Below are 14629 nucleotides of genomic sequence, written 5' to 3' on the forward strand. Positions count from 1 at the left end.
ATTTGCAAATAAAAATCATTACATATGATTTCTATATATTAAAATTTTTGTTTTTATTATTTTAAAATCAACAAAAAAATTAACAAAAAAGTGTTAATGTGTATACGTGATGTTTCAACGCAAAAAGATTAATTCGCTTTTCGATTTTCATTATTATATCCGTCTTTGAGATTTCGATAAAGGACGAATAGAAACGACTCTAAATTTATCTACTCGTGGCCTAGCGCAAATCTGGTTATTAATAGATCGCCTACAATATTGATCTAGGTTCAGTAATGTGCAATCATCTACGTTGCAAGATATATGTTCCTCGTTTATGTCATCATCGAGCAAATTATGTTCTTGTGTAGCTAAAAAAGTAATTGTGGGACAAGTATCGCGGGTGCAAAATGTGCTCTTCAATATTTGTAATGCTTTTGTTGCTTGCAAACTTGGAACGCTCTCAGATTGTGATGATTTCTTACAGTAAGACTTAGGGGCCGATCTCGATCTCATAATGCTAACACTAGTTGTATTACTAGCAGAATTATCTCCTAATATTAAAACATATTTTTTTATAATTATAAATTATAAGAATTAATCATAAAAATAAATAGAAAGCACAGTAAAAAATAAAAGGTTTTTTTAAAAGAATTTTTACAATCTTTGAAGGAAAATATACAGATACCTTTTAGTGACCATGATTTCGCTAATGTACTATCGATGATACGAGCCCATCCACTGATAGAATCTGTGAAATATATACATATTATATACAATAGCAAATTATAGAGAAATATGAAGGAGAAGAGTCACACATATGTAATAATAAAAAATTGCATAATATATGTAATGTATATTTCTATATACATATTTTAATATATAAATATATATTATAATTTATTTATTGTAATACATATATACACACACAGGATGTCCCAGTTATCTTCCGTCATCTTTCAAAGATAGATTCCTGGGATCATTTGAAGACGATTTTTGCTCAGCAAAAATGTCAATGAAGGTCATCATTTTGCATGTTCCCGATTTTTGTCATCATATATCTTTGCAATTAAGTCTTAAATTAAAACTCAACTAAAGTAAACTCTATTTAAAATTAATCGAAGAATGTGGTTTTGTTAATATTTTATTTCTACAAAGTTTAGTTTACGAAAAACCCCTTATTTCCAATCACTTATAATTCGAAAATTATTAGTGCCTCGACATTTTCGTTGAGGAAAAATCGTCTTCAGATCCCAGGATCCCAGGAATCTGTCTTTGAAAGATGACGGAAGATAACTAGGACACCCTGTATTATATATATATATATATATATATATATATATATATATATATATATATTACTTATAATTAATTATTCATGAAAAGATGTTTTCGATTTAATTGTTTAATATATTAATGTACCTCGAGTTTGAATGCCTTTCTTCGAAGTCATGAGAATATTAATAGTCTTATTAGCAACATCGCCTGTTTCCTTAGATGTTACACTACACGATGTCGACAATTGATCGTTGGTCAATCTTTCAATCTTCTTCTTCATTAAGTCGGTCGGTTGGAGATGCGGATTCTTCGCTTTCTCCGAAACTGTCGCGACAACGTAACACGGATTATATGCCAATAATATGTCCCGGGTACGCAGCAATTTCGTACTTTGAAGCGGCAAATCTTTTTCTTCTTGAGCTGCTACGCACCAATGACATATCGATTGCCTGGCACAAACTGAGCATAGAACCTCTTTAGATTCTTTGATCCTCGTAACTACAGGAACTCCAGCGAGTCCTGTCTGAGTAGCAGCGATTTCCGTTTCCTTTTTCAGCATAGACTCGACAATCTTCCTTCTTCTTCGGTCGAGTGTTTGCTCAATTGATTCGGCTGTACAGAAGTAAATATTTTGTTAGCAAATTATAAATAAATAATTTGACAATAATGGCTTGTGTGTGCTTTTTATATATAATTATTTCGTTTATAAATAATCGATTCGATTATAAAAATTAAAAAAAGTTTATTTTTCTGTATATATAAAAAGTATTTTATATAATAAATTCGCTAACGTTGTGACTGTTTTCGAATTTCTGCGAATTTGGATCCAATCAAAACTGTCTGCTGTATCAATGAATTTAGGATATTCTTAATAACGCCTCGTGCATCACGAGATATCTCGTCGCAAGTAGAACGCAATAGATCCTCTATCAGTGGCAGAGTGACAATCGATGCTTCAAAGGGATCGACCACCACGGGTATCTTTAATTTCCGTAGCACGTCTTCTTCCTTGATATCAGGAGACTTATAACTGGCTACAGTTTGAATTAATCGATCTGTCGGTGGATATTTGAGTCTATTTGCTCCTTTCACGATTATTTCATCCATCAGATGGTCGATTATAATTCGAGATTCGACTCCTTTGAGGCATTCCTGAAGACAGCTTTGCATGAAACTCTTTGTTTCTTCATACTCGGCCAACAGTTTGCTATTTGATTGTCTCGGCTTGCAAGTCAGTTTAGTTTGAGTTTCATTGTCTAACACGATACTATTGGTATTGCGATTGTATCGTATTAAGGTTTGCGTTTCTTGACACTTCACTTCGGAGATTCGATCATGGATGGGATCAGATATCCAAAACGCGCGTGACAGCAGGAAATTTAGAACTTCGAGTATTATTGTCTCTTTATCTATATCTTCTGTCAGATTTTCTTGATGGTTTTCATGCGTATAACGTGATAAATAATTTATTGCTTCATCCTGCGATGTTCTAGGAACAATCGTAATCATAGTCTGACTCGAATGATTGCTCTTGAATACGGGCATCGGACTGACATTCATTAAAGCTGAAAATGTATGAGTTCTGAGGTCTATCTAATGATTTACTTTTTTAATATTTTAAATTTATCTCTCACGTTTTATAAATGTAATTGAATAGAGATTTAAAAAATTAGTTTATATGTTATGGCGTAAATATTAGAATATATAGAAATTAATATATAGAATTATTTCTATTATCCAGCATTACACAATATTTAATTTACATTAAAAAATAAAATAATTACAGAAAAGAATAAAAATATTTCTGCAAATTTTTTCTGTCATTTTATAATAATTAATGTAAATATAATGCATAAAAATATAAGATATTTTATATATAAATCTCTAAATTATTTAAATATAAATTTGACTTATATTTTAAAATTAAATATAACTTTGACTTTAGACTGTTTATTTAATTAAAAAAGATTTAATGTTTCTTCAATTTAAATCTCTCTAAATTATTTAATAAATATTAAAAGGGAAAAGAATTTAAAATATCTTAATTAATCTTATGAATTTTTTTTCATTACTATTGCTATTGTTTACTTATGATATGTTCAGAATATTTCTCAGGCGGACAAGGGCTACTCATGTACATCGTTTGTGATGCTTCATGCTTATATTCGATTGGTATACCCACTATAGGGACACCCTGCAGAAACGTTTGATTCTCTGCATCTTTGGTAGATTCCTGTTCTAATTCTCTGAAATTGATCAAATACTTAATAAGAAGAGGTACACGGGAAATAAAATCCTCCTCGCTTATGTCGAAAAAATCCTTGACGTTTGCTGAAATTCTGCTCGTGCTCTTGATTTCTCGAAGTTCGACATCTTTGTGCTTTAATACAACATTTTCGACATCTTCCTTTGGCGTAACCGCGATCAAAGTTTGAGTCCATGATGTTGGTAAAAAACATTCCCCTTTTTTATCTTCTTCTTCCATCTATAAGAGTGAGTGAGTGTGTGAGATTATAAATTATATATCTCTATATTCTCTATTTTTTTGTGTAATAAAATGTGTATATAAAAATATCTGAATGTATGTATGAACAAATAGATATTTTGTGCTATTATTAATCAACTCATTATTTTAAACATTGCATACCTTATAATGTTACATATAATAATATTATAAACATCAATTAATATCATAATTAAAAATCAATTACTTCTATTGAATGTAATAATTATTCGATCACACGTCTCTTGCGTGTTACTGTGATCCCACATCGATGCAAAACGTGTTGTACTGTAGTGTGATGACATTGCAAATTTCGTACAATTATTTTATGCATTAAATAACATTTTTAGTGTGAAAATTTTTTTATAAAAATTTAATCATTTTAGAATTTGTAAACATTAGAATTAAACTGACACATTTCACGACTAGATGTTTCTTATTTTTAGGTTTTCATACCTTATACACTTTTTGGCAATTTCAGTCGCTTATTACATATTATAGTTTGTAGTATATATTATAGGAAAAAAATAAATACAGTGTTTATGTTTTATATACATATTTTATTATTAATTATTTTTATAATGATAATATATATATATATATATATATATATATATATATATATTCTACATTAATATATATTAATATATATTTTCTACATTACTATATATATATATATATATATATATATATATATATATATATATAGTAATGTAGAAAAAACAACTTTATTTTTAAAACATTTTTTATGAGAGAAAAGAATTTATTTTTATTTTTTCGCTGAAAAATTAAAGAGATCTTTGATTCACTTTAAGAATGAATGTTCTTATTTCCATCGGTTTTAAGAGAACATTGACTACATTGTCATGAATCTCTACAGGTTGTACGTTATCGTCCTCGTTTAAAATAATTTCGTTTGTCTCTGGTTCCCATTCCATACGATTATTTTCGCTTAATAGCTGATTAGCGCCTAACGTAGTTTCTTTGATCGATTCAATCAAGAATGTTGAAAATAGATCCTGTCGGGAACAATAATAAGATATTACAAACTCTTTTCTTTTTTTTCTAGAAAAATCCTTTTAAAAGTTTATAAGTTTTTAAAATGTTATCGTAATTATATATATAATCAACTGAGTGTATTATATTATATTAGCTGTAATAAAAAAATGCTATTAAATATATTTGTAAAGAATATAAAAAAACATACTTGGATGTTAACTTCCACTGGTTGAGACAACTGTTGCGCTTCACCGACTTCAAAGATATGCTCCAATCTCAGCAAAATCGTGTCATCTTTCCATGGCTCCAAAGTAAGAATATGCACGTTTGGCGGCAATGCTTTAGTAAGACCCGAGACCTATAAAATAAATGTTAATTAATAATAATCACAATCAAAATTGCATTTGCTTATAAAATAATTTATAATTCGTAATATATCTTTGGGAATTACTTATTAAATTGTAGTGAAAAAAATATCTCCGAATCTTAGAAATTATTGATCAAGCTTTGATACTGTTGCACAAATTTTTTATAAAGATATAAATTAAAACGTAAGAATATACCAAAGTTTTGACTTTAGACAATATATTTGTATATTGTTCAGAGGTAATGGGGCTGCCTATGATCCAGGGATGTAGAGCCAATTTGAGAGCCAGTTCCTTCTCTTTCAATACGAATTCATCCACATTTTTCAGTTTACCTCCAAAAAGATAATGCGTGCCTCTTACTACTAAGCCTTCGCCAAACGCAGTTTCGTTCAATGCTTCGCCCACACCAAACGCATCATCTTTGAGAAGTCTTCGATGAAGCTAAAAGCCATTTCATTTATTATATATGTATTTTTGTTTGATTTCAATATGTTACATATTTTAAAATATTTATCACAAACACACAGATACACATTTTATGCAGTGGATCAGTAAGTTCATAATTTGTTTACTTTAAAAATAAAGTTTTATTTAGAATTTAGAATTTGTGTAAGATTTATATTTTAAATCCAAAATTATGTCTATTAAATATAATTATAGATATTTTATATTAATTGAATCTTATATTAATGTTTAATAAATTAAATTTAATAAATTAAATTTTATCAATTACAAAGATTGATTAGTTAATTTTAGCTAAATTTACCATCAATTCAATGGCGCCGTCCTGCAAGCTACTTCCTCCCTGGGCACGATCATTCAGAACACTTAATTTAAATTGTTTCTCCTCGTCTTTAATTGCGATTTTACTAGTCACCGGATAATAATTTCCAGATATTGGTTCTTTCAATTCTAAATCCCATGTTGGCCGATAATTTCTTATACGCTTTAACATCTCTCTTCCATTAGTATCTGTATAAAATACGTTGTCTGTTTTTAAATTGCTTGAATATCTCGTAATAATTTCTTTGCCAATTTTATCTCTGAAATAAGATAATATAAGATTTTATAATCAACCCTTCAACATTTATTCATGCAAAATATATTTCTTTTTTAAATAGGATTTATATATAAAAATATGATAAGGAAAATGTATAATTCAAGCTATATGATTATAACATTTAATTTAATATTAGCATTTAATATTATATATGAAAATTATATAGAAAAAATTATGATATATTAGGAAAGCAAATTAATTTAAATTTTATGAGATCTGAGAGAAAAATTCACGGATATAATATAAATTAAATATAAATTAAGTATATAACAACAATAGAAATTAATAATACTTGATAGGTATCGGTCCAATGACCCAATCGAATTCAATGTGTTCTTCTCCTTGATAAATTCGAATTACTTGACTGACCCATTCGTTTATTATGTGATGGAGTTCTTGTACGATAGGACCTGTGAGAAAAAATTTTAAATAATATGAAATAATACATTTAATGAAAAGTGCATTTTTAATATAAATGAATTCTATATGTCATACCTTTATAAATTTTGTACGATCCGGTGTATGCAAAATTTTTGGCTGATGTTTCTTTAGGTCTGAAGATATACGCGCCGGATGATCTATTTTCGAAGACCTCATTATTACCTTCCGCTCCTTCGTAGAAATGGAAAGACTGTACGAGGTTCATGTCTTTTTCTTTGTTCCAGTGTACCATTAAATTACCGTCTTTATTGACTGATATATTATACAACTGAAATTTGAACGAAAAATAAATTCTATCTTATGCGAATTAGTTTCGAAAAATAATTCTATTATTATTCTTATATTTTTCTTTCTCAAGATTAACTTTGCACCTTCAGGAAAAACAACTGACTTGATTCTGGAACCAATTAATATAATAAATATATGTCTATTTAAATATATGTCTATTTATCATAGTATATAATGTTTATTCTAATTTTTTCTACCATAAAATATTTATTTAGACACACTTATCAATTGTGTGATTATCAATATTATGTAATTATGTTAGAATAATTTTTATCAGAGACTTAATATATTTTAACTGTGTTATTATACACACCCACACACACACCTATCATATTAACCAGTTCAAATCATTAAATTAATCAGTTCACTAAAGCATTTAGTAAAGCAAATTTTGAAAGCAATTTTAAATTTATATTTTGATTTTGAATTTACTATTTTGATTGATATTTAATGGTTTACACACACAAATTTATATATTTATATGTATTTATTTACCTCGTTATTTATGAATTCTGTTGGTTCAGGTTTTATTATTTTTTCCTGCGATTCTTTATTAACACTATAAAAGCGCAGACCGAAGGCAGGAATATCTGTCGCATGGAAAACAATTTCATTTACTGCATTGCTCAGTCTTCCTGGGATCTTTTGTACGCTTTCGGGAATCGGAACTATCTGCGAGGCCAAAGATCTTCCTCCTGTTCAATTCCACAAAAGTTATATAAAAAATGTGCAAAAGTTATTAATAAAAATATTATTATTTTTACATATATTCTTTTATATACTTTTATATTCTTTACATATAGTTTATTAATTTTATATATTTTTAAACAATTTATCTATTATTAAAAATAATCTTTTATAAAAGATTACCATAAAATCATTAATCTATTTTATTTATCTTTCAGAACATACTATTAATTTTTCATATATATAACTGCTTTCTCATTTATCTAAATAATATAATTAATAAAACATTATACAAAATTAAATTATAAATTATTGAAAATAAAAATGAAATCTACTTTTTATATTGAGGTGAAAAAAATATTTTATATATTTTGTGATTATATTAATATGCAAATATATGTAATTCATAATTATATGTATTAATATCATTTTGAAGTATTTCTCAACATTTTACATACCGTCGCTCAATGATGTAACTACATAAGAATTTCCATTAACGGGAAGACGAATATAAGTAGAGACAGGCCTGCTCAGGGGGTTGTACACCACTACTACTATGAGCGTGTCATTTTTTTCGGAAAATGCACACGAGCTAATATTTAGATCCAAACATGTGTAAGTCTTGAAGGATGGTTGCAATATATTTGTCATTCCTGACCATTTTCTGTTTCACGAATATTAACAAAATTAACTTTCATATGAGGTATATATATATATATATATATATATATATATATATATATATTTGTCTGGCGATTTTGAAAAATGTCAAATAAATAAAAAAATTAAAAAAAAATTAAATTTTGTTTTTCTGACTTCAGATTTAGATTCAGCGGGTCAAATTACATTAAAAATGACTTTTGTAATTTCATCTGTAAGAAAATAATAAAGATTTGAACACGAAAATAGGTATCATTTTTTATTTAATTGACAAAACCAAGGTCATTATTTGACATTTTTCAAAATTGCCAGAGGCATAAAAACTAGATGTTTCAAACTAAATTTTGATACCTTAGAAGTTAAATTTATTTCAATAGAATTTTGGGCGGGGGGGTGGCTGATTTGACGTGGAATGACCCATATATATATATATATATATATATATATATATATATATATATATATGCGTATGTGTGTGTTTATATGTGTACATAATATTGTATATAATGCATCTAAAAATTCATCATTCGTTTAATTAAAATTACGACAAGAATAAGATTTCCTTTACTTACCCTATGGCCTCCGAAATTATTTCTTCGCCGTGAGATATACTCTCATACAATAAACGCGCATAATCATCCGCGACGAATTGCTTCTCAGTGCCGGTAACGGCATCGTGATGCTGCATCACTCCCATCGCTTCACGAAAATGTTCCAATTTCTCATCGTGATTCTTCAAGTTTGTCAGAGTGATGAGTTGTTTGCTTGCCTAGAAACAAATAATCTGTCTTGCAAACGCAGCCCATAAAGATAGAGTCTGAATATTGGATCGAATTACAATTCTGATTATTTTACCTGCAAAAAATTATTTCCCATACGCTCAAAGTACTTCGAGGTTGGTCTCGATGAAAAGTACCCAGTCCAGTAAGAGTGAGGATCACTCGCATACGGAAAGAAATCATCATTCTTAGTAGGCCATTGAAGTTTTTTATCATTCACGGCTTTTAAGTAGCATGAGGGTGTCGAATAAATCACATTGACTGCGGAACCATTACGCTGATTTGTGTATCTGAAAAAGTTATACAAAAATGTAAATTATATGTAAATTATATGTTGATATAATCGGGATATTATTTTTATTATTTTTATTTATGCAATGATAATAATTGCAATTGTATTCTCTCGTAAATTTTCTATCAAAAGTCTAGTATCAACAAACAAAACTGAAATTACAAATCATTAATATGGTTGATTTAATAAATTGACGAAGAAAACAAAATTTAGATTGTGATATTAAGAGGGCGATAATATAATTTTATTTATGAGAGAATATTATTTATGAAGATATAATTTTATCTTTTATTTAAATTCTCATAAATTTTATTAATCATTTAGAATTAGGAATGTCTATAAGATAATATAAAAAAATTGATTAAGATTGAAATTTTTATACTATGAGGAATTTTTCAAAAAATTTCACAGTACTGTCTGAGAGTTAAAATTAAATGTCTGTTTAAGCTTTACAGAAAACATTAATAAAAAGATTTTTCATATCTCACCTGTTACATGATGAATTTTTTTAACTTCAGGAGGGATTTCTACTGATCCCATATTTTGATATTTATTATATTCTTTTTCAGTTATAAATTGCTACATATATTTCTATAGAAACTTTAATTATAAAAAAGATTTAATTTTAATAATAAATTCTAGTTATAAACGATATTATTTTTCCCATTTAATCCCTCAATGCATAACTATAAATTTACTTGATTCAAAAATGATTATAATAAAATCTATGCTCGATAAAGATGTGTTCTCAGAAATCAAAATCAATCTTTGTAAATTAATCGCGACTTACTTAATCAGCTTGTCCAAGTTATCGAACCACATATCAGCCTGTTGGTAGTTAAAATCATCCCCCATAGTAAGGATAATATGATTAGTTTTATAGGCACGTGCTTGAGTATGTGCATACGTCAGGAATAGGTCCACCTGCCAATAGCACATAAATTTTACTTACCGTGAAGACGATGTTTCACACTCGCGGAGTCATATAAAAATCCTTTCGTTTCTCCCTATTATTATATCGTCCTTGCGAAGCAATAATACTTTTTTATGCGAGTTTGCAAACGTCACATTTCGAAAAGACTTATACGAATTATGTATATATAAAAATTATAAATTTTTATCATTAATACCTTATCAGCTTATCCAGATTCATGAAGTACATTTCCGCGTGCTGATAAGTGAAATCTCCTCCCATCGTCAATATGATATGATTCGTTCGGTAATAATTAGCTTGCGTAACCGCGTATTTCAGAAAATCATCGATCTGGCACAAAAACATATCGCGTAGATTATGATTCTCCTACAGAGCGAATGTCCTGAACTACCCTTTAAAAATCGTCATTATTAACTCCTATTAGTTAACAATTACGATTTTTGAAAATCTTTATATATATTGTTTCTAATTTTTACTACCAAGAAAATCTCGTCAAACGAAAAATTCTGATTTTAATAAACTTTGCTCTTGAACTAAATGATATAATGAACAAATTTTAAAATATACAGTGACAAAAAAAATATTACAGATGTTGTTAGAAAGATTTTGAAAATTAATAATAATCGCTTCTTTCGGACAAATAGAATGGAATCGCACTTTTTTCTTGTAAATGCTTATTGTTAAAGTTTTATTACTAAAATCAAATTTTTATCAAGTTGTAAATTAATATTTTTTACTATGTATTTATATCATTATCTTTTTGTGAATAACATTATTTTTTTAGAAATTATTATATTAGTTATCGAGAATTAATTGTCGTAAAGCATCGTGTTAGCCTTATTATCATTAATGTTTAAAGCAACTTCATTAGTTTATCGTTAGGGATATTGATAACTACCATTATTACATACCCTTTTCTCGATGTTATAATCCGGGCTATCGGGGTCATCGATCATTGGTTCGTCAGCGCATAGAACATCGAAGCAAAATCCTGGTGGGGGGCTGTAAGTGTTGTACATTGCGGTCGTAAACAGATTCGCTCGTTTGCCTGAAAACAATAGTATATTTTAATTATATATTATGTATATTATAATTTTACGCAAAATTTAAATTCAATTTTTTCTGAACGAAAGTGTCGAGAAAAATCATCGTTTATTTTTATACATGTATATATTTCTTTGTAAGCCTTACAATTAAATTACGATTCAATTGAGAAATTTTGTGCAAAATTATTTGATTACAATATTTTACTATTGAATTATTAAGATAATACTTCGTTTTTTTATTAAGCCAATATTAATGTCATTTATTTATCAAAATTTTATTTTTAAAGTTTCTATTTTACCTAAACTCGGACTGCTTTTCCAAATAAATTCCATCGACTGATCATTCAGTCTTTTGCTCTTATCCTGATAATCAATGCGACCGAATAACATCCCATCGAATCCCATTTGCGCAAAGAGAGAAGCCTGTTCTCTGGAATGGCCAAACGGATCTATCTGCCATCCTATATGCGGCCTAGCACAGCTTCCGAACGTGTCATTGAGTCGCCTAGAAAAAAATAATTAGGCACTTATTTTAATACATTAATAATAACTCTACATAAGATAAAATATATCTATGTAGAAGACAAAAATATACATTATGTAAATACTACATCAATTAATTAGAAATGAAAATTTAATAAAAGTAAATTAAATAATTATTAAATTAAAATTAAAATTAAAATTTTATATAATGAATATTAATATATTCATATTGATGCGTTTTATAAATCATATACATATATTGACAAGCGAGAAAAATATTAATACACATGTGGTTTAGTGATAAAAATATAGTTTCAAGAGGAAGAGTCGAATTCGATTTAATCATTTACATTCAGAATCTGTCTCATTCATGTCATAATCCAAAACACACCTGAATCCCCATGTGAATTGATCGACTAACGAATGATAATGAGTACAAGCCTCATCGTTCATGCTCCATGCTCCTCCGATAATTTCCAATCGTCCTTCGTTGATCAACATCTTGACATCGGCTCGTACTTTTTCGTTTTGACGTAACCACCATTTCCAGAGATAAAAGGTCTCCACGTAAATAAATCTGCAGACATAATTGAAATTTATATCTTCTTTGAAATATTTTTAATAAGATGAGGAAAAAATTCTCGTAAAAATATTGCAAATGTTATAAATATCTTATCGTAGAAATAACAGGTCTGATAATATGATTATCTATGTCATACTTATCTATAATTAACATGTATCGGATATTACGTGAATTTTATCGCGTTAAAATTTATACTTTTATCAAAGATATTATTTAAGATAATTTTACCTTCTGTTAGGATCAGCCAGCAAAGCCTTAATAACGCTATCAAGAATATATTGCACGCCGGCCTTTTGAATCGTAGACCGACCTTAAAGAATAGAAAAATTATTAGTTTTAATCACGTTCGAAAATATAGATAAAAATTTATTTTTATATTATTCACATTTTCTCGTTCCAATTTTTATTATTTACTCACTTCCAAAGTAATACTGATCCACAGTTTTTAGCCAACCGACATCGTCATGAGTATGTGAGACTATATGAATATTAAGTTTAGTTGGATCCACGGCATGACACGCCTGAGATTGATAAAATATATGTTTAGTCTACATATGTATTTATAATTGCTAAAAATTTTAAATAAACATTATACAAGTATTATTAATATACAAGTATTATTATTTCTATCATTCGAATATGTATAATTTTTTTTCTGAAAACAGAATATTTTAATAATTTTTAAAAATTTAATTTGTTTTATTGCTATTTTTATTTGCAATTTTCATTACTCTAATCATCAATCCATTATACACGAAAGGCTTGTGTATTTGCCATTTATTAAGTAATTTAATTCAATTTTTCAGAACTTGAAAAAGATAAAATATCTATAATTTTTCTAATCTAAAATTAATATTTTGAAATTCTCATTAAAATGAATTAGATTATTATTCCACTTTAATATCAAGGCTTCTATTTATATTGTACTTTGTTACAATAAACAAGGACATATTGTGATTCTACTAAAAATATAGAATTTTAAAAATAAAATTGATTGCGTATGGATTTGTTAATTTCCTCAAATTTTTGTTTCATTAATTATGACAGCATTTAAATCATACAATTTATCATACAATTTATATAAACAAATAATTATAAATATTTTTGTAAGCATTAATTAGCGATAACTCATGGTCGTAGAATAGTAGACATTAATGCAAAATCGGCATGAATCCTTGAAAGTAAAATTATGATTCATATCGCATGTTCCTCGTTGTTTCAATTAGCAGAATTAATTTGCTTGTACCTTGTAGCCGCAATTCTCGGTGACCGTCGGTTCTAATGTGGCTCGTGGTGCCGCATCGACAAAATGTTGTGCGAACAGAAGCGACAGAAGTAGAAGCGGTAATTCGTACCACAACATAGCTGAAGTCCTTCCTCTGCAACGTACGTAACTAACTAATGAGATAACTGATGCTGCTGCTTTATATTATACCGTTGACTAAACGTATGTCATTGCGATAGTACGCCGTGACGGATAAAGGCAGAGATACAGACTGATGAGTATGAATACAAAGGCGTAAACATCTCCAAGTTCTATTTCTTTTAAAGCATGAAGGAAAGTTCTCTTTCTTTTTAGAAATATCACTGCGTGTTTATGTTGTGTGCAAAATTTCTGTAATATTTATAATAAGGATTTGTGAAGAAATCCATAACTATTCAGACACTAAAGAAAATTAAAAAATATCTTAAATAACAATGTCTAAAAAATGATAAAACGATAAAACTTTCTAAAATTTTTTAAGAATATGTGTTATCTTCCTCAGTCGGAAATACATAATTGATTGATTATCAGTATTAAATCAATATTAAATTTCAATATTAAATCAAGCAATTAATTATATTGTTTCGCGAAAGTCATTTTAGATTGTCTTGTTTAGAAAAATTAAATCACGACAAAATTAAAGATAAAATTTTATTAATTTTATTAAATAGAAAACTTAAAGAATAATCATATAAGAAATAACACTTGTATTTTATAAGTTGCATAAAAAATGAACAGAATTTTTAAATTATATATTATGTAAAAAATTTTATAAATTTAGAAAGAAAGATTATTTTAGATATAACTGTATTATCAATGAGAAAATATTGCTAATATATTATAAATGTGCAAAAAATTATACAAAAGTGAAAATAAATATAATTTATTTTCTTTGAAAAAAATAAAACATAAATATATTAAAATATTTATATAAAATTTAAATATAAATACAATAGTAACAGTAATACATTTTTTTACATCTCTC

General features: G+C 27.5%; 2 protein-coding genes across 3 annotated transcripts; both read right to left on the minus strand.

The window, feature by feature from the left end:
* Positions 1–153: 153 nt before the first annotated feature.
* Positions 154–1899, minus strand: LOC112638188. The gene is made up of 3 exons (XM_025409341.1): positions 1402–1899; positions 668–730; positions 154–533 (listed from the first exon to the last, which is right to left on the minus strand). Exons 1-3 carry the CDS (start codon positions 1814–1816, stop codon positions 154–156), a joined length of 858 nt encoding a protein of 285 aa, XP_025265126.1. The 5' UTR covers positions 1817–1899.
* A 2611-nt stretch (positions 1900–4510) lies between these two features.
* LOC105250629 (lysosomal alpha-mannosidase) lies at positions 4511–13829 on the minus strand. 2 transcript variants are annotated; one of them, XM_025409352.1, is made up of 17 exons: positions 13627–13829; positions 12799–12901; positions 12609–12690; positions 12189–12374; positions 11614–11819; positions 11180–11316; positions 10465–10598; positions 9119–9332; positions 8836–9032; positions 8062–8267; positions 7412–7611; positions 6683–6896; positions 6480–6597; positions 5894–6170; positions 5323–5568; positions 4968–5117; positions 4511–4779 (listed from the first exon to the last, which is right to left on the minus strand). In XM_025409352.1, exons 1-17 carry the CDS (start codon positions 13741–13743, stop codon positions 4549–4551), a joined length of 3018 nt encoding a protein of 1005 aa, XP_025265137.1. In that variant the 5' UTR covers positions 13744–13829; the 3' UTR covers positions 4511–4548. The 2 variants fall into 2 exon arrangements, with proteins under 2 accessions (XP_025265137.1, XP_025265136.1); XM_025409351.1 differs by lacking the exon at positions 10465–10598 and adding an exon at positions 10125–10258 and having other exon boundaries at positions 4549–4779.
* Between the last annotated feature and the right edge of the window lie 800 nt (positions 13830–14629).

Source organism: Camponotus floridanus, unplaced genomic scaffold, assembly GCF_003227725.1.
Source record: "Camponotus floridanus strain SB8 unplaced genomic scaffold, Cflo_v7.5 scaffold26, whole genome shotgun sequence".
NCBI lineage: Eukaryota > Metazoa > Arthropoda > Insecta > Hymenoptera > Formicidae > Camponotus > Camponotus floridanus.

What these genes read in the sequence shown, in the direction of transcription:
- LOC112638188 (XM_025409341.1), bottom strand. Translation starts at nt 1,816, where the DNA reads ATGCTGAAAAAGGAAACGGAAATCGCTGCTACTCAGACAGGACTCGCT. An exon ending in GAAAGGCATTCAAACTCGAG is followed by an intron (nt 731 to 1,401) that starts GTACATTAATAT and finishes TATATTTCACAG; the next exon opens with ATTCTATCAGTGGATGGGCT. An exon ending in GAAATCATGGTCACTAAAAG is followed by an intron (nt 534 to 667) that starts GTATCTGTATAT and finishes TTTTAATATTAG; the next exon opens with GAGATAATTCTGCTAGTAAT.
- LOC105250629 (XM_025409352.1), bottom strand. Translation starts at nt 13,743, where the DNA reads ATGTTGTGGTACGAATTACCGCTTCTACTTCTGTCGCTTCTGTTCGCA. An exon ending in AGTTACATCATTGAGCGACG is followed by an intron (nt 7,612 to 8,061) that starts GTATGTAAAATG and finishes GGAATTGAACAG; the next exon opens with GAGGAAGATCTTTGGCCTCG. An exon ending in CAGTGGAAGTTAACATCCAA is followed by an intron (nt 4,780 to 4,967) that starts GTATGTTTTTTT and finishes TGTTCCCGACAG; the next exon opens with GATCTATTTTCAACATTCTT.